This window comes from Balaenoptera borealis, assembly GCF_965194805.1.
Source record: "Balaenoptera borealis genome assembly, chromosome: 8".
NCBI classification, from domain to species: domain Eukaryota; kingdom Metazoa; phylum Chordata; class Mammalia; order Artiodactyla; family Balaenopteridae; genus Balaenoptera; species Balaenoptera borealis.
The window spans coordinates 99,915,027-99,940,056 of NC_138865.1; the positions used below are offsets into that span (position 1 = coordinate 99,915,027).

The window sequence follows — 25,030 nt, forward strand, 5'->3', positions numbered from 1 at the left end:
TTCATTCAGGACAACTTTGTTCACTGGTAAGTTAGGGAGTAGTTTTTTGGAGGTGAAATTCAAGGGAGCTTAGAAAAGTTCACATCCTGGAGCATCGCTCTTATTTTGATTAAAGTTATTTTACTCATACGGGGACATCAATGCAAATTGCATAAAAGACAACAAGCCTGCTTTTTAAAAATGGGACTGCATAATGGGAAGTGACACAAGCAGACTGTCAGTGTATCTATTTGTCAATGTACTTATCCATATCATTTACCAGAAATATAACCAAGGATTAGCTGGGGTGGGGGAAGATACATTCTGTGCTCATAATGAGCTCACAGACTAGCAGAGGTGATCGACAAGTTAATTAATTAAAGTAAGTACAGTGGTTTGTATTGTAACAAGTTGGTTAAGCTGGGAAACACTGTCAGAATCCCCTTATTGTGGGCCAGTTTAGGGTTGATCAAAAGAAGAACCTGCACTTGATTTTGGAAGGCGGAAGAGAGGCAGTGATCACTGCAGGCAGAATCAGTGATGGACAAATGCAGACATGCACAGTAGGTTCCAGCTTGTCTTTGGTCACCTCCACCCCACATCCCAATTGCTGACCCTGTTTGACCCAAAGTGGCCCCAAGCTCACTGCTGGGTTCTTGGCTGTAGAGCGTCAGGGCATGGTTACACAGAGATAAAGCTTCTCTTAGACTTCCCAACACACTTCTCCCTTGTGGTTCCACTTCAGCAGCTGGGTGGGCTTGCATTCTCAGACTGAACCGGTAGTAACTCCTCCAATGCTCCAATTTCTCTCCTGGACCTTCCACTTCCCAGCTCCTTCCAAAATCGTGTAAAGTCTGATTCTTAAAATAAGTTCCTTATCCCATAGCACAGATGGTGTATTTCCTGGGCTTCCCTGACTGACCCTGACACACAAAGCACAGGGGCTAGAATGAGGGCAGGACAGGTTTGTGGATGCACATACAGAGGTTAGGGGTCATCTCAATCCAGCTGAGAAGGTCAGCGACAGGGAGGGCTTATACACAGGGACCAAAGGAATGACTGGACAATCATGGCTGTTGAAACAACTTGCAAACGGATGGCTTCCTGAGAGGGCATGGCCATTTCTTAAGGCTTTAGTGTAGGGTTCGAGGCTCAGGATGGAGACTGTAGAGAGTTAAAGAGGCAGGGGCCAGACCTTATCCTAAAGGGGTTGTCTGCCTGATTTTCTCACTCTTCTTTGGAAGGTCAGTAAGTGGAAAGTTAAAATGTCATGTTTTCTACCTTCCGCCATGAGGTATTTGGAAGAAGGGGTAGAGGTTTTACAAAGAACTTAATAACTATGTAACTTTACAGGAATATTTCTAAGAGGTTCCCATGATCAACCTTTCCAGTAATAGGCTTTTTACCATTTGAGACTGTATGACTAAGAATGTCTTTGCTTTGCTTTCCCACATAAACAATAGCTTGCCGGAGTTTAGAAACCTAGGGTCTAATTCTTTTCTTTCAGAATTCAGGAAACATACTCTTATCTTCTAATATTTAGAATGGCTAATAATGGGCTCAAGGCAAGTCTGATTCCCTTTCCTTTATAGGTAATATTATTTCTAACTGTGAAACAGGCCCCATTTTCTAATTTTTCCAGGGCTTTCAGAAGTTTCAATAAGATTATTTCCAGACATGGATCTGTTTTCAATAATTTGTTTTCTGGCACTCAGTAAGTGATTTTAAGTTGACTATCAAAGATTTCAGTCATGTGTATTTTCCAGATTTCAGCTTGTGGTTATATTCTTTGATCTTCTATTAGTGCCTCTCCTCCACTCCATTCTCTCGCTGGATTCCTAATCTGTGAAGAGTCTATTTCCTGTGACTATTCTCGTGTCATTTTATTCTTTCATCTTTTTTCTAATCTTTCAAATGTTGCTCTACTTTCAGAAGGATTTCTAGCGTTGATTTTCTAACTTATTAATCTGGCTTTTGACTATGTCTGTTCATGGTGTCAGCAACCTTTTTCTTCTCCCTAAGATATCTTTCTCCTCTCAGATTTCTCCCATTTCTTGGAATCCTAATCTTATTTTACCAATGTAATTGCCTTTGCATCTCAGTGATTCCATTTTTCTCCCCTCTTCTTTCAGGTCTCCTTTGTTCAATTTGCTGATTCCTTCTCTTTTTGTAAGTAGAGATAAGGGTCTGGACTGGGACCTGATTTAAGCAAATTCATATTCATAGATGAGTTCAGTATTGGTAGCCGATGAATGCAAACAGTGAATGTCTCCTGGGGTTCACAAATGACCTTGAAGTTGTGAGTAGGTTGGCTTCCCTTATGGGTGTGGGAGCCAAGAGAAGACTAGAAGACAGAACTTCTTACCCTACTCCAGTGAGCTGGGTGATACAGGGTCTTGGAGCAGTCAAAGCCTCAGCAAACTGTATTGCCAAAGGACGCCTAGGGGATGTGTTGGGGGTAATGTTGCCAGATTTAGCATAAAAACAAACAAATGAGGATATCCAGTTAAATCTGAATTTCAGAAAAGCAACAAATAATTTTTTGTATAAGAAGGTCTCTAATCTTGTATGGGACTTACTTATATTGTACTAAAAAGTTATTTGTTGTTTATCTAAAATTTGAATCTAAACGGGTGTCCTGTATTTCATCTGGCAACCCGAGGTGAGGGGGGGGAATACTGTATTCAGAAGCTTCATGGGCAGGGATTCTCAAGTCCTTTGGCTTGTTCCCCTCTCTTCTTAGAGAGCCTTCTCTTTCAACCCAATTTGTGAAACCCCAGGTAGCTGGCCATGCAGTGGTCGTAAGAAGTAGGAAAGTAGGTCTTGGGGACGGCAAGAGTGGAAGTGAATTAAGGTACTCTCAATTTTGCTTGTTGTTTCTCTGTATCTGATGTGAGAGCCTCAGGTTCTACCTATGGTACTGCCCCCTTTTCTGTTGGCCTGATGAGGCTCTTTGGGATCTCACTTTAGCAAACTCCCACTTTCTATTGGCATGCTGTCTACTCAAAGTGAAGGCTGGGGATGTATACATTGGCTAACTACTCTTGTCACAGGATACTGGTGTGGTCCTTGGAGTTCTACAATCAAAGTAGACATCAAAGCCGCACACTGATCATCCCCAAACTTTCCCTGGACCCTGTCTTGGTTGCTTGAAATCTGAGGTTTAAGGTAACCTGTCCATTTCTTTCCCAGGCAGGCTTTTCCTTTGCTTGTTCATAAAAGAAACACAAAGGGCATAGTTTATGATGATGTGGTCAACTGAACTTAGCAGTTCTGACTTCAAACCTCCTATAATTTTTTCTCTTTCTGTGGTCTATGGTCTATGAAATCAAAAGAAACAAAGAATCTACTAGTCCATTAGAGTTTAAGTTGAGGATGTCGAGCAAGACAATCAATAAACAATGTGAACTGGCAGTCTGCATACCTCTGCAGGAGCTCTCAGAACCGGACCACGAACCATCGGGCAGACACAGGAAGATGCTGCTTCCCACGAGGTCGAACCCGGGGTGACATCGGACCCCACAGGCTGCATTGAAGTGGCTGTTGCAAGTGTTCTGGATAAAGTAACCATTTTCAGGAGGCTTCAGGGCAGGGCAGCGGACAACTAACATTTACAGGGATAAGAGTAAAAAGCAAAGTGAGTCTCTGTCCATAAAGCATCCTCCCCCCGCTTTTTCTTTTCTGGTCAAGAGGACATTGTATACACAGAGCTAAATTATCAACAGCATTCCCATTTACTGCATATGAATTCATAAGTGCACATTTGGAAGAAGAACACTTCTGGCTCATGCTTATTAGGTATTTGCTTCCAGTTAAGTTTAAAAACAGACTAAATATTATGGTTTAAGCTTAGAAATTTTAAAATCTTGATATCTATGTGGATACGAAATTTTCTAGTTCTTGACCTTCATATGTCATTAGCTATTTTCCTTCTCAGTTAGAGTGGCATAAAATAAAGAACAAATAAGTCCAGCAAAGCACGTCTGCCACAAATCCCAAGAGCCACAGCTTTGGCTAATTAAATATTTTTAATTTTTGATATGAATAATATCAAAGTACTTTACTTATAAAAATATTTTCTTTAAATGGACTTAAACATCACCAGAGCCCAAACTAGCTCATTTGTTATTCAAATTTGCTGTTAAATTTGTGACTTCTCTCTCTTAGATTCATTTTAGATCTTTTCCGATACTAAAGCTGTTTTCATAGTCACATTACTTGTGGAGTCTCAGATCTCCTTTCTCTGGAGCAAGATATGGATATGTTCAGTGATAAGGAATGCTAGATAATAAAAACAAAGAATTCCCCCCAAATAAGATTAGAGGAAGGAATATTAAAGACCATGCCCAATTAATTGGATGAAAACACCGGCATTACTTCCCTAAAAGAGATCAGCTTTTATATTTCCTCTCTGCCAGTGGTGGGATCCTTACCTTTGCAGGTCTGGCCAGATGCCCGGTACCCCTCCTTGCAGACACAGTCTTCAGGGGAAGTACTTCCAGGTGGAGAAGTGTGATTTTCATCAGGACATGGAAGGCAAGTGCTGATTCCTCCTGGTGAACCTTCTGGTTTGTATGTCCCGGATGGGCAAGCTGTGGGTAAGCCAGGGAAGCCCATTTTATGTGGGGTACATCAATGGACAGTTAACAACATTTTGGAAACTGATTAGGGGGGAAAATCCCAAACAATAGCTTTTCATAGAAATAATCGTATAATTCAAGCAAGGAGAGAAACCAAGATTTTTTTAAAAGAGTGATATAGTTGGCTATTTGCAGGTAATGAAGTGGCCTCTTTGATGTCCCACAATTAGTTACAATCACAACACATCATGGCATGATATGGCTGGGCTTATTTATGGGAAAATTCAAAACAGCAATGTACGTAAAGGGACTAAAAGGAATCAATGATACTCAATGCGTAAAAAAATCTTGCTAAAGACAGTATACCCCATATTCCATCAACCCCCCCAACCTGTGCAGCTGCACCTCCCCCACTGTGTCCCCCAACACTCACTCGCAGCAGAATAGAATAACTGTAGATATGCAAAAAGCACTGGGCCCCTTGTTTCAGTTCAAAGCACTGGACAAAGGGTGAGGAGAAAGTAAAGGGCTTGAGGGAAATGATCCTACTGACGGGAAATAAGCCTTTTGAAGAAAAAAGAATCACAGACCCTGCTTTTCCCAGGCTCAAGAAAAAAAAAAAAAAAAAGATGAAAAGCAGGACCTGATTGACCTTGCTTCTTATCTTCCCTCTGCACTGACAATGCAGCTTTGAATCTGTATTTACTCTCCCTGGAGTTACACATCTGTAAAGTAACTCACAATTAAGAATTCAATAACAGAGAAATTGTGGAATAAAGAGACTTGCAATGCTTAATAAAGCCAAATAAATGTAGTGTAGTCAAGTATGCATTAGATTATTTAAAAAAATAGTAGCAACCAAGTAATGTGCACTTATGTGGTGATATTTGATATAAATTATCTCCTTTAATCCTCACAGTATTAATAAGTAGTATTAATAATTACTAATATTTTTATTAATAGGTACATTATTTTTATTAGTATTGTGTCCATTTTAAAGAGAGAATGGAGGCTTAGAGTAATTTGATGATTTGACTAAAGTTACTCAGTTAACAGGTGATAGCGCTAGGAGATTTTTTTAGCATTTAACATTGGTTTATTACATTTTTATGCTGAAATTCAAAATCACATTTATCTTGTTTGCAATTAGTAAGTCAAATATTTTTAAATGGTAGTACACTCCTTTCTTCTTCCTATTGTCATTTGTTTAAGGCCTGTTTCTAGGTAGACAAGCTCTGGCTTGTTTATCTTTTTTAAAGACTTTTTTTTTAGGTTTACAACAAAATTGAGATGAAGATTAGAGCTGGAATTTTAAAGCAGATATTTACATAGCATTCACTATGTCCCAGGGACTGTTCTACATATTTTATAAATATTATCTGTTTATCCATTTAAGAACCTATGAAGTAACAAATATTATTAATCTCATTTTACAGATGAGAAAACTAAGGCACTAAGAGGTTAACTAACTTGCCAAAGTTACACAGTAAGTGACAAAGCTGGGGTTTGAACCAAGAGAATTGGGATCCAGAGGCCATGTTCTTTACCACTACAGGTTCTATGTCTCAAACCCAGGTCTCTTGGATGCAAAAGTCCTTGTTTTAACACTAAAATATGCTAAAAACAGAAGAAATCATTATTGAGAGAGAAGACTCGTAATATAATGTAATTTTTAGAAAAAAAGCATGCTTCTAACATTCTTGATTATATTTAAAAACAGAAGAGAACATTTTCCCATGTATATAGTAGAAAATTCCAGAATTGATAAAGCTGTAGCTATTTAAGAATGAGAGAAACATTTGTAGGAAAGTTATAATGATGTGTGACTTATGAAAAATACTTCAGCAGAAAAAAAGGGAACATTACTTCAAAGCATCATAGCATTAAATATTGAATTATTATTGAATTATTCATATTTCTGAATATTCCTTTTTTATAAAAAGTTCAGTAAATATTGGCACAGATCTTCAAGAAGATGCAAGACAACACTGTATCCTTTGAACAGAAGGCAGCAGCTATAGGAGAAAATGATTAAGATAAATACACAAATGGAAAAGAAAACATAAACTGTAACAGCAAGATTAAAGCTGTTGTTGGAGGCAGTAAAAAGAAGCCAGAAAATTCCAGAACAACACAAGTAAAAGCTGTGATATTAATGCAAGAAAATATTCCTTACTTGAAGTTTCAGAGCAATAAAAACTCATCAAGTTCCCAGCAAAATTAATAAAAAGTGATTAACACCCAAAACAAAGGAAAAGTATGACAAGTGTCTAGGAAAGAAAAACAGAATAAATGGGAAAATCAAATTGACATTTCATTTCTCCTGTGCAGAAACAAATGCCATGAAAAAAGAATGAAATAAGATACACAGCTATTTGGAAAAAATATTATGAACCCAAAACTCTATATCTGGGCAAGCTACTGGTAAATATGAGGGAAGAGAAAGACATTTGAGAATGTGCATGACTTCTGGAAATCAAGATGTATTTCACTGATTGAAAAGAAATCAACATAAAGAACTCAAGTATGAGGAAAAAAACTGGTATTCAATAAATTGCTTGAGATTAAGAAAGTAGTGGAACATACCATATATTGCTAAGTATCTTGCTAAAATAATTGTAAAAATTATTAAATAGCAAATAAAGCCCCTCCTTAAAAAGAAAGACATATGATCTAAGGGAAAAATATAATAATCTTTACATATTATAAAGAAAAAACGTTTAAAGTCTGAGGGAAACAGGGGATGGTTGGGAAGAGGAAAAGATAAAGCTCTCATTTCCTTTCATACAAATCAATATGAAAAAACTGAAAGAAAAACATAGGCTCAAATTTGTACACAAAAAATTCACATAACTATGAATAGAAAAAGAATGCATAACCTCCAAATCAGTGGAAGAGAAAAAAACCCAAATAACAAAGGTAGAAAAACATAGCTACTAAACAACCAATGGATCACTGAAGAAATCCAAGAGGAAATCAAAAAATACCTAGAGACAAATGAAAACAAAAATCACAATGATCCAAAAACCCATGGGATGCAGCAAAAGCAGTTCAAAGAGGCAAGTCCATAGCAATACAATCTTACCTCAGGAAACAAGAAAAATCACAAATAAACAACCTAACCTTACACCTAAAGCAACTAGAGAAAGAAGAACAAACAAAACCCAAAGTTAGCAGAGGGGAAGAAATTATAAAGATCAGAGCAGAAATAAATGGATTAGAGAGCAAGAAAACAGTAGAAATGATCAATGAAACTAAAAGCTGGTTCTTTGAAAAGATAAACAAAATGGATAAACCTTTAGCAAGACTCATCAAGAAAAAAAAAAGGAGAGGGCTCAAATCAATAAAATTAGGAATGAAAAAGGAGAAGTTACAAGGGACAACACAGAAATACAAAGGATCATAAGAGACTACTACAAGCAACTGTATGCCAATAAAATGGACAACTTAGAAGAAATGGACAAATTCTTAGAAATGTACAATCTCCCAAGACTGAACCAGGAAGCAACAGAAAATATGAACAGACCAACCACAAGTACTGAAATTGAAACCGTGATTAAAAAACTCCCAACAAGCAAAAGTCTAGGACCAGATGGCTTCACAGGTGAATTCTATCAAACATTTAGAGAAGAGTTAACACCTATCCTTCTGAAACTATTCCAAAAAACTGCAGAGGAAGGAACACTCCTGAACTCATTCTATGAGGCCACCATCACCCTGATACCAAAACTAGATAAAGATACCACAAAAAAAGAAAATTATAGGCCAATATCACTGATGAATATAGACGCCGAAATCCTCAACGAAATACCAGCAATCCAAATCCAACAATACATTAAAAGGATCATACACCATGAGTGAGTGGGATTTATCCCAGGGATGCAAGGATTTTTCGATATCCGCAAATCAAACAATGTGCTATACCACATCAACAAATTGAAAAATAAAAACCATATGATCATCTCAACAGATGCAGAAAAAGCTTTTGACAAAATTCAACCCCCATTTATGATAAAAACTCTCCAGAAAATGGGCACAGAGGGAACATACCTCAACATAATAAAGGCCATATATGACAAACCTACAGCTAACATCATACTCAGTGGTGAAAAGCTGAAAGCATTTCCTCTAAGATCAGGAACAAGACAAGGATGTCCACTCTCACCACTTTTATTCAACATAGTTTTGGAAGTCCTAGCCATGGCAATCAGAGAAGAAAAAGAAATAAAAGGAATCCAAATTGGAAAAGAAGACATAAAACTGTCACTGTTTGCAGATGACATGATACTATACATAGAAAATCCTAAAAATGCTACCAGAAAATTACTAGAGCTCATCAATGAATTTGGTAAAGTTGCAGGATACAAAATTAATATACAGAAATCTGTTGCATTTCTATACACTAACAACAGAAGATCAGAAAGAGAAATTTTTTTTAAAATCCTATTTACCATTGCATCAAAAACAATAAAATACCTAGGATAAACCTACCTAAGGAGATAAAAGACTTGTACTCTGAAAACTATACGATGCTGATGAAAGAAACTGAAGACGACACAAACAGATGGAAACATATACCATGTTCTTGGATTGGAAGAATCAATATTGTTAAAATGACTGTACTACCCAAGGCAATCTACAGATTCAATGCAATCCCTATCAAATTACCAATGGCATTTTTCACAGAACTAGATCCAAAAATCTTAAAATTTGCATAGAGACACAAAAGACCCCAAATAGCCAAAGCAATCTTGACAAAGAAAAACAGAGCTGGAGGAATCAGGCTCCCTGACTTCAGATTATACTACAAAGCCACAGTCATCAAAACAGCAATGGTACTGGCACAAAAACAGAAATATAGACCAATGGAACAGGACAGAAAGCCAGAAATAAACCCACGCACCTATGGTCATTTAATCTACGACAAAGGAGGCAAGACTACAATGGAGAAAAGACAGTCTCTTCAATAAACGGTGCTGGGAAAACTGAACAGCTACATGTAAAAAAACAAAACTAGAACATTCTTTAACACTATACATAAAAATAAACTCAAAAGCCCTAAATGTAAGACCAGATAGTATAAAACTCTTAGAGAAAAACACAGGCAGAACACTATTTGACATAAATCACAGCAATATCGTTTTCGATCTGTCTCCCAGAGTAATGGAAGTAAAAACAAAAATAAACAAATGGGACCAAATTAAAAGCTTGAAAGCTTTTGCACAGCAAAGGAAACCACAACAAAACAAAAAGACAACCCACAGAACGGAAGAAAGTATTCGCAAATGATGTGACTGACAAGGGATTAGTCTCCAAAATTTACAAACAGCTCAAGTGGCTCAATATCCAAAAATCAAACAACCCAATCAAAAAATGGTCAGAAGACCTAAATAGACATTTCTCCTAAGAAGATATACAGATGGCCAAGAGGGACAAGAAAAGATGCTCAACATCACTAATTATTAGAGAAATGCAAATCAAAACTACAGTGAGATTACCTCACACCAGTCAGAATGGCCATCATCAAATGGACAGTAAATGCTGGAGAGGGTGTGGAGAAAAGGGAACCCTCCTACACTGTTGGTGGGAATGTAAATTGGTACAGCCACTATGGAGAACAGTATGGCGGTTTCTTAAAAAACTAAAAACAGAGTTACCATATGATCCAGCAATCCCACTCCTGGGCATTTATCTGGAGAAAAACATGGTTCGAAAGGATACATGCACCCCAATGTTCATTGCAGCACTGTTTACAATAGCCAAGACATGGATGCAACCTAAATGTCCATCAACAGATGAATGGATAAAGAAGACGTGGTACATATGTACAATGGAATATTACTCAGCCATTAAAAAGAACGAAATAATGCCATTTATAGCAACATGGATGGACCTGGAGATTATCATACTAAGTGAAATAAGTCAGACAGAGAAAGACAAATATCATATGATATCGCTTATATGCAGAATCTAAAAAAAATGATACAAATGAACTTATTTACATAACAGAAACAGACTCACAGACTTAGAGAATGAACTTATGGTTACCAGGGGGGAAAGGTAGGGGGAAGGGATAGACTGGGAGTTTGGGACTGACATGTACACACTGCTATATTTAAAATAGATAACCAACAAGGACCTACCGTAAAAAAAAAAAAAGTTAAAAATTTTTAAAAATTAAAAAAAGAAAAACAGAACAAGAAGATAAATAGCAGAAAGAATTTATAACAAAATGTCCTTAACTAAGGTAATGGAAATAAAACCAAATATATCAGTTATCATCAATAATAGTAATGGGTTAATTTAACCCTGCTGATAAGATATAAACTTAAAAACAAGCCAGAGATACAGGTTAAAGATAGTTGGATGTAAAAATATATGTTAAATATTTCAAAAAATTTTCAGGAAGCAAACAAATTACTACCTTAGGGAGAAATAAAAGCTTAACACATAAAGAGCATTTTCTAATATATGAAAAAGATAGGAATACTTCAATAGAAAAGTTGACAAAGAACAAAAGCTGGAAATTTACTAAAGAAGAAATGAAAATGACCTATAATCGTAGGATACACTGTCTAACCTCACTTATAATGAAAAATGCAAATTGATGACGTTTTACTTTGGAAACATTTTTAATGGATGTTAGTACCCATTGTTGGCAGGCATGTGGGCAAACAGGCTCTCTCCCACTCTGTAGGGCAACCTGAGGGTAGACACCAAAAGCCTCAAGTGGAGCTTTCCCTTTGATATAGCATTTCATTTCTAATAATTTGTCCAAGTGAAAGGAAACATTTTTTACCTACACATATAAGTATGTATAATTATTGTCTGTCATTACACAGCACTGGAAACCAAGACAAATGTCAAGAGATGGGGGGTTTGTTAAATTCTTATGACAAATCCATCAAACGGTATATTAGCCATAAAAATGGAATTCTTGACATGGAAGGTCAATCAAATTGTGTAGTTGAGTGTAAAAAAAAAAAGCATGTTTCAAACACCATATGTATTGTATGATCTTCTGGCTAATGAATGCGTAAAATTCTATAATGTTATGAATACATGTCATATATTCATGGTAGAATTATGAGGCTTCCAAGTTTGTTTATTTTTGCTGATTTACATTTTGTTTTGTTATACTGAATAGGTATTGTGCAAAAACATTAAAAGTAAATAAAAATTATACATAAAAGAAAGTCATTGTCTCAAATGCTGTATTTCATTTCACAGTTATTGGTTCTCTGACTTCAGAGATCACTTTGATTCCTACTTCTCCCTCCATCTCCTTCAATATCCAAATTGAAATCATGTTGTTTGGGTTTTACTCCTTAAAAACCCTCTGCATTTCGCCTATCCCTCCATCTGCATCGCTCTTATCTTAGACAGGAACTCATTACCTCTCTTCCAGGTTTTTACAAAGTCCTTTCACTGGTTCTCTCAACCTTCATCTCTACTCTTTAATCCATCTTAGATGTTGCTGTCTGAACATCTTTCTAAAATATAAATGTGATCAAAGCACTTTCTACCAAAAACTGCAACAACAGGATGAGGCCCCCTGTCTTTACTCTGATCTATTGGGTTGGCCAAAAAGTTCTTTTGGGTTTCTCAGTAATTCTTTGATCCATCTATAACTTTCCTGCCTGTCTGCTACAATGAACCAGTGAACTCCATATCGTGATCAGAAGCTGCTTCAGAATCAAGCACAGACTAGTTTTGCACCACACCTCCCCCACCTCAGTTTACTGGACTTGGGAGTTTGACCAATTTACTTAATTTTTCTGAGACTTTGTTTCTTCGCGTGTAATATTAGTAGTACTTGCCTTATAAATTTGTTGTTAGGATTAATTGAAATAATGTGAGTAAAGCAACAACGCCAGGCACGTAGTTGGCATTCAGTAAATGTTAGAATAATGTCCCCAACTCGTAATTTTCTCAACTATAAAAGAGACAGTTATACTTCTTTTATGGCTTGTTGTGCCCAGTAGATGCTTTAGAGCTTGGTAAATATTATCTCCCTCTCTTTCCCTTTCCTATCTTCCACTTAGCTTCTGCCTTGGCATATGCTTTCCTTTCTCTAAATGAACCTCCAGTATCCTTCAAGACTAACTTGTTCTTCAAAGCTTCTCTAACTTTTTCAGACAGATACTGTTAACTTCATTTCTGTGCCCCAGAGCACGTTACCCCCACCTCTGCTCTGGCACATATCACACTGTGTGTAACATACGCACTTGCCTCTTTCTCTCCATGGGGAACACACTCTTGTAAGTTCAGGGAGTCTTCCAGTCATCTGACCCAGCCATTGCCCATCCCATTGCCTGAACCAGCAGTCACTCAGTCAAAGGAGGGCAGGAGAAAACAAGCTCTATTGGAAGTGGAGGATGGGTTAGTGTGGAGGAAGGACCAAAGCCGGAGGGACTAACAACAGGGCGGAGTGAAAGGACGTTAGACTAGAAGTCAAGACAACTGAGCTGCTATCTTGGCTGCTCCACTAACAAGCTACGGGGTCACTGGCAAGTGATTTTTTTTTAAATTTTCCTACAAAATACAGAGGTTACATTTAATGATGGCTATGACCTTTCCAATGCTAACATTTGATGATTCTATAAATAGAATAATACTAAAAAGTTAAATAAACTTTTCATATGAACAGTCAGATTTTATCTACAGATTTTATAATTTATTTAAAAAAAATATTACATAAAAAGGAGCTAATCTTACACCATTACTCTCCAAAACCTTTTGAGTAATCAAGAATTTACAACATTGGAGAACAGTGTTTTGGATAAAAATATCCAAAACTACATTTGGAAATGTATTGTGAAATTCATAATGGTAATGGAAAACAGACTTCAGGAGAACTATTTAAAGGCATTGCACAACTCTAGTGGGAGAGGTGTAATCAACTTCTTTGATTCCCAAGGGGGAAAATTCCTCATCTAAAACCAAGCAAAAGTTGAAAAGATGAAATTAACTGTGGTTTGAAAAAGTTCCACAAGTGATGGTAAAGGGCTAGGGTATAATTTTTTTCTTTATCATATGAAATGATTCCCTTCCTGGAAATGTACCAAATAATGTTTCTTAATTGCTCTTCTTGTTGTTGTTAAAATAAGCACTTTCTCTTTTCAGAAACATCTTAGCAGTTATCAGCTACTATTATTGGAACTGTGATTCTTGACATTATCATGTGCTAACATTAGATTTTTCTTCAACTGCCAACACAATTTTTTGACTCAAGTAAATAAAAATATCAACCAGTTTGGAATTTGTAGAATATAAAGAAGTCTCTGTTCTCTAAATATCAATCCTTTAGATGACTATTTTAGTTAATAATATTTATTATACAGTAACGTATACTTTACAAAATTCCTTCTTATACATAATCAAAGATTAATGTTTTAAAAATCTCTATAAATACTAAGAGCCTCTGTTCTTTGCACAATTCACCTTTAAAGGTTAATGAAACTCTTTAAAGAACATAGTTTTAGGGAAGTTGCATCAGCTGCATTCAGGCTGTGAAGTACACAACTCCAAGTGTGCCCATGCATGTAGATGATAATGGGACCCAGGAGTTGTGCAAATCAAAAGCCCTGGGTAGGACATCAAACAAGTTATCTGGGCCCCCCAAAAAGGCTCTTTATTATTACAATATCATGGTTCTTCTCAACTTTATGGATTCATTCTGAATAAGGAATCTGTTCCTACAAATAGTTGTGCTAGGATTTTGAGCACAGGGGTCCACTGCACTAGAAAAGAACCAGCTTTCCCCGAGGCTAAGTCAATCCTTGTCACAAGTACAAGACAAGGACCTAGGTATACATATGAGGGACTTTCTTTTTAGTAGACAGACAAGATTCTTTCTATTTTCATCAAGGAATTAGAAGAGGAGACTTTTAACTGACCTGGATTCTGCACATCTGAATCTGTGTAAAATGTATTAGCATCCTGCCAACCTCCCTGTGATTGGTTAGCTCATCTGGCTGGAATACAGACTATTTGGGCAAAATTGTGAATGTAGGCAACTGTGTGGTGCCAGAGCAGCAAATAGCACCCAAGCTGCAGGACACCATGTTTCAAATGTAAACATCTGCTCCAACTAGAAAGGAAATTACTGATGGATTAGGATGAGTCTATCAAAAAAGAAAGGACAAAACTCTCAAAAGACTGTGCCCAAAAGAAGATGCATCAGTGAAGTAAGCGTCATATGTTAAGAATATATGTGTACACACATACATACACATATAGACATAAATACATATATCACACATAAACACATATATTACACACAAATATAACCTGGCTGAGTATAGAACACTTAGGCAAAGTCTTTTTAGTTGAAAACTCTGTGTTCTCTCTTTTTTTTTTTTGGCTGTGCCACGCGGCTTGTGGGATCTTAGTTCCCCGACCAGGGATCAAACCCGGGCCCCTGGACCACCAGGGAATTCCCTGAAAACTCTTAATTGTCTTAAGGTGTTTACTGTCTGGGTGAGAAATGTGAGATCATCCCGAGTTTTACAATTAAAACTTCACGGACAAGCACTTTTAGGAAAGGCCTGTGGAGATTTTAGAATTATCTTCAACTTATTTATTCCTTCTAAAATAGCTAATAACTCAGAATTGTATAAAGAAGAAAATAAAATTTACCATAAGCTTGACTACTCTGGTTTAACTATTCTTTTAATGTTTAATACTTAGGTTGATTCCAATTTTTTACAATTAAAAACAAGGTTCCTATAATCATCTTTTTCCCTTATATCTTTCACCCATTAACATTTTTTTTCCTTAGGCAAAATAATATTAACTTTTCATTAGCCTACTGTCAAGTTATTGTATATTCCCATTATCAGGAATAAAAGTATATATCTTACTGTACTCTCATGAGTTTTTAAAATTACCAATTAATCATTATTTAAATGTGAAGTCCCATGAATTCCAATGCAACAGATTTTCAACTCGAATCTAGGGTGAATCTATCTCTGAGATTCAGACATGTGTAGGCCCAAGAGAAGTCTATTTTCTTACGGAACTTGAGAAACTTCTGGGAGAAAACTCTATCCCTGGTAGGGGTAATATTTAAAATGTTACCAGAGGGACTTCCCTGGTGGTCCAGTGGTAAAGAATCAGCCTTATAAGGCAGGGGACGCGGGTTCGATCCCTGGTCAGGGAACTAAGATCCCACATGCTGTGAGGCAACTAAGCCTGTGTGCCGCAACTACTGAGCTCGCGTGCCTCAACTAGAGAGCCTGCATGCTGCAAACTACAGAGCCCACGTGCCCTGGAGCCTGCGCGCCACAACTAGAGAGAGAAAAACCCACACGCCATGACTAGAGAGAAGCCCACGTGCCACAACCAAGAGCCTGCACGCTGCAACGAAAGATCCTGCACGCCTCAATGAAGATCCCGCGTGCCACAACTAAGACCCGACACAGCCAAAGATAAACAAAAATAAATAAATAAAGAGTACTAAAAATAAATAAATAAATAAAATGTTACCATAATGGCATGATCACTGATCAATGAGAGCAGACATGAGCTGTAGCATCAAGCAGAGTTCTGCATGCCCACTAATCTGCCAGATGTTACCTCTGTAGGTGCTGGATTGTGGGATAGACCAGTGAGGCTGGAGAGAGGGTGAGATCAGTAAGGGGACATTTAGGGACTTGGGGACAGCAGCTATTTACCAACCAATACATTTGTATTTCAAAATTTTAACAATTTTTACAACTGTACTGATGCATATCTGATGAATTAGCCTGGCCTAAGGAACAAGAGAAATGGCACATGCTGGATCTGGTAACACTTGACTTTAGCAGTCAGAAAGGAGAAAGATTCTGAGTATAGTTTGGTGTTTGTTGTCAAATTTGTTTCCCTTTGGGTCATATAAAGAGTGGTAAGTTTTGAGTAAAGTCTCAGGCCATAGTTGCCTTTGATATTTTTCTTTCCTCATCTCTTCTACCTCAGTTCAATAAGACTTTAAGGTCTTTGAGGGCTTGGTAATATGGATAATATCAGTTTCTATGCCCATTGGTTGCTGTGCTAATTTAGGACCTTATTATTTTATGACTTGATTGATCTGTAACCTCTATACATACATCTCTTGTTCTAGGTTACTTCAGATTCCGTGATTTCTGCCACAGATGCTGAATTAATATTCCTGTAACATGTCTTTCATCATGCCACTTTCCTGCTCAAAAATCTTCAATGGCTTACAGTTGCCAATTGACCAAAGGCCATCTCTGTAGCCTGGAATTCAAGTCCCAGTACAATCTAGTGCACTGCTCCTTACCATTCTTTCCATGAATCCCACTTTTCCCCATAGATTTTGGCTACTTACCCACCCATACAAGCTAACTTCAGTCCCCATCACAAGCCTGTACTTTTCATTGTCCACAACAGTACCCCTATTTCTAACTGTCCTCATTCTATCTTTCAAACCCAGTTCAAATCCCATCATCTCCATAACTAATAATAAATATTTTTTGAACAGCCATAGCATTTTGCATATCACATATGTCACATCTTTTTTATTTTTATTCAATCTCAGTTGCTTAGAACTGGATTAACCATAATTCTTGGTTCATGGCACACATTCTGACTTGTTTGCAGTAATTATAGCTCTACTTTATATTAAGCTACTTTAAGGCAAGTACTGTGCAAGAATCATATCTTCTGAAGTACCTAAAAGATAATTCGATAAATATTAAAGGAGTCAGTGGACAGATTTAAATGATTTCCTTCTGTAGTTTCCATAAAACCCGATTCAGAGTGACCCGTTCTGCCTGGCATTCATTCATTCTGATGATCTGTGTGGTCTCCTCTACTGCACCTTGAAATACTCTACTCATCTAGTCAATTTTTCCCTTCCATATTCCCATATTCAAATGTTTGGATTATTTTCTGAATAATCTGTGTGTAAATAAAATTGCAAGTATTTTACTTTGGCAATTACAATGCTTTCGACACGTTAAATTTCACCACCTCACCACCTTTCTCCCAGTTCATCCCTTAAAGGAGGGTGTGGTGCAAAGCATCAAGGGAGAATCCTCGGATGAGAATTCTACTAATTACTACGGGTTGTGACACTGTCTGACCTTCTCTACTTGATGTAACCAATTGGAGAACTGTTTTTCCATCACAATGCATGGGTGATCAAGTTTATAGCCAAGTAGTTGTAAAACTAAAATGTCTTCACCCTCTGTAGGGATGAAAAGGATATGACAGGTAATGGGATACTTGGGATAGACAGAAGGATAAGACAGAACTTTGCCTGTGGTCTTCAACAGAGGATTAAAAAGGGGCAAAGTACCATGTTACGTGACAACACATGAGAGGGATGTTATCCAGACTTGAGGCAGGGGTGGGGTGGTCAGGAAAGCTCTGTTGGTCAAAGTGATTTCAGAGGTGAGACCAAGACCAAGCATAGAAGTGAGGAGAGGGGTGTAGAAACAGGGTGATAGCATTCCGGACAGAGGGAACAACATGTGCAGACCCAGAGGCAAGAGAGGGCAATCCTGAAAATATAAGAGTTCACACTGGCTGGAGGACAGAGGGGTGAGGCTTAGAAAGGTGAGTGCCAGAACCACTGGGGCTGGACAGGTCACTTTCAAAAGCTAGGAGTTTATTCTTAAGACAATGAGAACAATGACAACATGTTAAGTTAGGGTGTGTGAAAAGATCACTTTGGATGCCTTTTGGAGAATGATTTTGAATGTGAATAACATTTCATTCTCAAACACATGGAAAGATTCACTCACCCCCATCTACCTCTATACATAAGGATGATTTAAGAACTTTGAGCTATAGTTAATTAATGCTTTTTTTTTTTTTTTTTGCTTAATTGCTTTAATGTCTTTTTCTCCATAATTCTTGCTAAAATTGTTATCCTTTATTGATTGGCCATTAACCATTTTTTTTCCATTGTCTTTTTGGTTACTTTTGGTTTTCCAGAAATAAAAGTCATCATCAGGCATAAGATATGAGAAAAACTGACATCACCACTTCTACAAAGAGTGACCCTAAAGACATAACACATAAAGAACAATATCACTGTTGGATTGATACAACCATCATGGAAAAACCTGTCAACAGAGAAGAAATGATGCACACAAAAAGCAGAGGAACATTTTTCTGGGAAGATGGAGTAGATGTATTTTTCCTTAGTCCTTCTGCTAAAGTACAACTAAAACCCCCAGACGTTATATATAAAATAAACAAGAAATGAACTGATAAGAAGGCAGACCAACTAGGGACCTTGAGATTCAAAGAACAACATGGTAGTCAGTTCCTTGCACTTCCTTTTTCCTCATGTATCCTAGACATATACCTGAAGAAGCTGGCATCCCCAAAAACACCAATGGGGATGGACAAAAAAACCCCAAAACAACAAAATACAGTTCTCTCAGCCAAAGGATGAAGAAAAGGGCAGTCTAGCAAGATGGAACACTTGTGGACAGTCAACAATTGACTCCTCTATTCTAGCCAAACTCCACAGAAAAAGACCTGTGACCCAAGCCCAGCCATACCAGGCAGAGGCCAAGTGGAGAGCCTAGACTTCCACTCTTGCAAAGCTCTAGAAAAGCACTCCCACACCTCTGCCAGAGTTGGTATGGGAGAAGGCCAAGTAGAGAGATGGGTCTTTCATGCCAATGAAGAACACAGAGGCGAGGATGATGTCTCTCTTCCATACTCACCCAGAAGTACCAAGGGGTCCCTCCCCGCCCCACTGGAGTGGTGTCTCGGAGTAGGTTCAGTGGAGAGTGAGGACTTGCACCACCACCAAGCAGTAAAGAGCTTCCTTCCTTGCAGTGTCAGCGGAGGCCACATGGGGAGCAATCATCAGGCATCCCTACCCCTTCCATCCAGGGTGGTATCAGTGAAGGCTTAACAAAGAGCATGGACTTCCATCCACATCCAGCAGTAATGAGGATCCCCTCACCACACACATACACATCAGTGTCAATCAACAGGGCAAAATGAGGAACCTGGATTTCTATGTTCACCTGGCAGTGCTCCTCATCCCTCCTCCTCTGCTGGAGGAATGTTTATCTAACACTCGTGAAATCACAAAATTGTAGAAATGGAGGACAGATTAGAGGTTTCAAGAGGTTAAAGTAGGGGCAGCCAAGGGTAGGAGGGAAGTGTTTGTTGTTCTAAAAAAGCATGTTATAGATTCTCGTGGTGGTAGAGCTGTTCTATATCTTGTCTGTATCAATGTCAATATCCTGATTGTGATATTCTACTGTAGTTTTGCAAAATGATACCATTGAGAAAAACTAGGAAAATGGTATAGGGGACCTCTCTGTATTAGTTCTTAAAACTGCACGTGACAATATTATCTCAAAAGAAAACATGTAATAAAAATTTAAAAAGCAAAAGGCAGAGAAGCAAAATTTCAAGGTGTATCCAGAAACATGCAATATAGAGAAACTGTATCTTGGAGCCTGGGGTATCTGCGTCACTACAGAGGTGCAGTTGGTTGGAGGTCAGGGATATTTCTTCATACCTAACCATTGCTTTATACATGGAACAGAATATGATGAAGAGTATGCGTGGTATTAGCAAGACCGGAGAGGGTATTCCTCCTGCAGAAATTCACAAATTGACCCTCTTACTCATATATCAGTTTCTTTGAAATTTTACGGTTCCTAATGAGGGTCACACATTTCTCTTTCAAATTAATCTTAGGAAACACATTTTTCCCTTATTATTGTAAATGGGATTTCATCACATTTTTAAAACTTAATGTTTCATTGATTTGAAGTCTTTATCTTGCTACCTTACAAGTCTATTAATTCTACTGGTTTTTCTAGGTTAACAATAACATCATATGAAAATAGTAAAACGGCTCTTTTTTTTTGTTTAACATATTAAATATTGATGGTGAAAAAGAGTAACCTTGCCCTATTAATCTTTATGGTTATGTCTTTACATATTTCACGTTTCACGCATAATGTGTATTTGATTACTTTTGTCTCATAACTTATTCTATAGTTTATGACTTATTTTAATACAACTGCTTCCATATTTTGACAAAATCTATACATTTCAAGGTTTTATGAAAAATTTCCCAACCACTAACACTATGCTGCATATAGTGATAATGGTTTGTTTTATATTTGTTAAATGATTGTTTAAATGGTAAAAACCCACAATATCCTGGAATGCTGTCTTGACTGTGATATGAATTAAAACACTACCCCAAACCATCAATCATCAATATGTGTAAATAGCTTTACACATACATACAAACACATACACACACACAAAATACCGTGGTTTTAGAACAAAATTTGGAAAATAATCTCAGTAACTAGATAACATGAAAGAGATAAATGTGTGATTAGCCACTTCCTACTGTTGAACTCGGCCTTCCAGATGGCTGACTTTGATTCTAAGCCAGTGCTTCTAAGGGTCAGTAGACTTGTTCACCTTCATTTCTCTAAAAAAGGAATGGAAAATTCTCAGGAAGTTGGGAACCAAGCAGAGTTTCCATATGCTGTATTCTAATATCTAAACAAGAAATTTGCTTTATTTATTTACTCATTCATTCATTCACTCAAAGTTTATTAAGGCTTACTCTAAGTTCATGGCCATGTAGCAGAGGCGATGAAAACAGAGAAAGGGAGAGAGAGAGACATAGACATAATCCTGCCCTAAAGGGATTCATAGAACACCAGAGGAGGAAGAAACCTAACAAAAATGATGATGCTGTGTGGTAAATGTTAACAGAAAAAAAAGATATTTATGAGAACCAAAAAATCTAGATCTATCTGTGCCAGGGCAAGAAGGAATGAAAGGGAAAGTTTCATAAGAGAAGTGAGTTTGTTACGAATCCTGATGGATAGGTAAGAACTGAACAGACAGACAAAATGTGGAATATTCTAAGCAAAGGAGGACAAAAATGCACAAGTGTGGAGCCGTGAAAGAGCTTGCAGTGTCTGAGCGGCCACCAGCACCCTGGGGTGGCCAGAGCATAAGATGCTGCAATGTTCATACCCAAGAGATCATTTAAGCCTAGTAGAGTCTCATGGCTTTGATATTTATTCTCAAACTTTAAACAGAGACACAGTAATGTTTTCTGAATCTTACGTTAAAGCATTAATTCAGTTTGTCAATATAGAGCAGGTGTCTCATCCTCAGTAGAGGGTGACGTTTGGAACTTGTCACAGCTGTTTGGTGTATCGTAGGCTATTTAGCAGCTTCCCTGGCCTCTGGCCACTAGATGACAATAGCTCCTTCCACTGTGACAACCAATAACATCTTCAGACGTTGCCAAATGTCCCCAAGGGGGCAAAATCTCTCCTTGTTGAGAACCACCACTGGTAGAGCGTAACAATTTAAATTAATCAAGGACTTACTATATGCCAAGCACCATAGCAAGCTTTTCACACATATTATCTCACTGCCTTTTTATAACAATCCTACTGGTATTAACCCCATTTCATAGACTAAGAAACTAAGGCCCACAGAGGTCAAAGAACTTGCCCAGAAAAACACAGTGAGGAAGTGACAGAACTAGGATTCATCACTAGCATTCATGCCACTAACTGTAATCCATAACTATTTATTTATAGATTTATTTATGGATTTACAAGGTTGTATAAGGATTGAATCATGTATCTCGGCATTACCAGCCTTTCGCCCACTCACGGCGCCCATCATTTTACTGAGCCTGATTTTTCTCTAGCTTGGGCTATCATTTTCAAATTGCTAACCTTGGCTACCATCCAAACTTGGCTAATCATCTCATATTTAGTAAGCACCAACTCCATGCAGAGTCCATGGAACCAAACACTTGAGATGCTAAGCTACAGCTGAGAAGCAACTGTTTATTTTAAAGGTAGTCTGGAAAGAGCAGCAAAATATTTCTGGATCATTTCCTTGATGGATAAGGACGGTGCAACGAGTGCTATGGAATCACTGGAGGCAATAAAATGGCGCAGAGACAGCGCGGATTCTGGGCTCCGAGAGAGCTGGGTCTGCTCACTAACTTCTTTAGAGATGAATGCCATTAGGAAAACTTAAAAATCCTTTCACACTGTTTCCTCTTCTGCCAAAGAGGCACATAAGCGGGCAAAGACTTTGCAAGATGCGTGTGGATGTGGCATGACTCATTTTAGAGAGCCAATTTCCAGGACCTCAACATTCCTTTGTCCTCTTAGCTAAACTGATGTGCCAGAGAAAGCATCTACGGCACCTTTACACAATTGCCCTTTGTTCATTTTTCAAAAGAAATGTGTACTTTTCACCCCTTCTAAATCTTGATGCATTGCCCCAAGGCAATAAATCTCCAGCACAAGTCAAAATCTTGGTATCTGGAGACCCTTCAGATTAAGGCACAATAAGCAGGTCCTCTAAGAAACTTTTCTAGTCTTTCACATATTTCAGTTAAGTATCTTTCAATATTTCTTGACATTGGAAATGGAGTATTTTGGCTCACTTCTGGGATGTTTTGAATTCAGATACATTGTAGGGTGGGGACGGGGGACGGAAGGCATCGTTCATTTACCGCCTTTCCTTTTCAACCCCCTGACTACTGTCAAAGCACATGCCACTTCTTTAGAAGAGTTGCATGAGGGCAAAGCAAGGAAGAAAATGTCCGTAAGAAATATTGAAGGTGGCAGCAGCTTATTTCACCCAGATGACAAATTCAGGGCAGGCTCTCTGCCTCGTTTATCAATTGTAGAATTCTAAAGTAATATGATTGCCACTGGAATGTGCATTGGCTTATTTAGGCCTTTTTCTCTCAGAAAATAAATCTGATTTGGAGGATAGGTTTGACTGTGAGAAACATTTTCACAAATAGGTGATATGGTAGATATTTGTGCAGAAATTAAATAAGCTAAATCTATGGCTCCAAGATTTTGATAAGAAGATATTAATGCACATTTTAGGGTAAAATAATTTTATCAAAGACTATTGAATTGTTAAAAGTTTATTAAAATTCAGGGACTTCCCTGGTGGTGCAGTAGTTAAGAATCCACCTGCCAATGCAGGGGACACAGGTTTGAGCCCTGGTCCGGGAAGATCCCACATACCGCAGAGCAACTAAGCCTGTGCGCCACAACTACTGAGCCTGCGTGTCACAACTACTGAAGACTGCACGCCTAGAGCCTGTGCTCCGTAACAAGAGAAGCCACCGTAATGAGAAGCCCACGCACTGCAACAAAGAGTAGCCCCCGCAAACCGCAACTAGAGAAAGCCCGCGCGCAGCAACAAAGGCCCAACGCAGCCAAAAATATATAAATTTCAAAAATAAATTTATTTTTTAAAAAAGTTTATTAAAATTCATACTATTTTGTTTTTCCCAAAATCAACTTTAAACAAAATGCTTCCAAATGAAATAGTAACAGGTAGTCTTTTAATAAGTCCTGGTAAAGTTCTAGTCTTTGGGGGCGCTTCCCAGAAATTTGAGAAAGTGAATGATTGGAATGATGGGTTAAAAACTCCTTTTGCTGGTGAAAAGTTTTCCAATTCCTTAGTTTCAATAAAATTGAAAGAGGACCTAAGGGAATTGTCAGCTGAGAGATCATTTACAATCCTTTTTTGACAATAGATAACTCATGTTATTTTTGGCATGTAACTCAGGAGGAACTCCAAGAACTGAGTGACATCAATTTAACACAACTCTTTCAAGTGCCATCTACATATTTGTATGAAGAAGGTTTTCAGCACTAAAACCTATAAAAATGAAAAACAGCACTGAAATGAATGCTGTACAACACTCTCTTATTCTAATAGTGAACAACAGAAATCCATGGGTCCATGAATTAATGAACAACCCATCTGATTAAGAGATGAATCTCCAATAGTATCTTACTTTTTATATGTAACAAGTATCAAAATGTGTAATAATGTTTGACAAGTTATAGACAAGTAACAACTGCAATAATAACTCAATCTGTTAGCAATTTTGGTCACAGAAAATGTAAAAATTTCAATTGATATCAACAATTTTTGTAGTAGAGAAGTAGAATTTTGCAATCAATAAAAGGCTTTAGGACATAAAAATATGTTGCATTAGAAGAGAATTATGTGGGGACTTCCCCCTGGTGGCACAGTGGTTAAGACTCCACTCTCCCAATGCAGGGGGCCTGGGTTCAATCCCTGGTCAGGGAACTAGATCCCACATGCATGCCGCAACTAAAAGTTTGCATGCCACAACTAAGGAGCTGGCGAGCCACAACTAAGGAGCCCGTGAGCCGCAACTAAGGAGCCTGCCTGCTGCAACTTAAGACCCAGCGCAACCAAATAAATAAATACAATAAATATTTTTTAAAAAAGAACTATAAAAAAAAAAGAATAGAATTATGTGGTAGAAGTGGAGTAAAGAGACCTAAGAAAACATGCAAAGTTTCGGCATTAAAAAAAGGCGCTTGCAGACATAGAAAACAAACTTATGTTTACCAAAGGGGCAAGGGGGGGAGGAGGGATAAATTAGGAGTTTGGGATTAACATATACACATTACTGTATA

The 25,030-nt window shown here is 37.7% G+C and overlaps 1 protein-coding gene across 1 annotated transcript in view; it reads right to left on the reverse strand.

Moving 5' to 3' along the window:
• SVEP1 (sushi, von Willebrand factor type A, EGF and pentraxin domain containing 1) overlaps positions 1–25,030 on the reverse strand; it is a 196,040-nt gene that overhangs the window by 126,537 nt on the left and 44,473 nt on the right. The window contains exons 4-5 of the mRNA XM_082403710.1: positions 4,413–4,571; positions 3,404–3,583 (exon numbers count right to left, since the gene is read on the reverse strand). Of these exons, the coding sequence (XP_082259836.1) occupies positions 3,404–3,583; positions 4,413–4,571 (339 nt within the window). The remainder of the gene's footprint in view (positions 1–3,403; positions 3,584–4,412; positions 4,572–25,030) is intronic.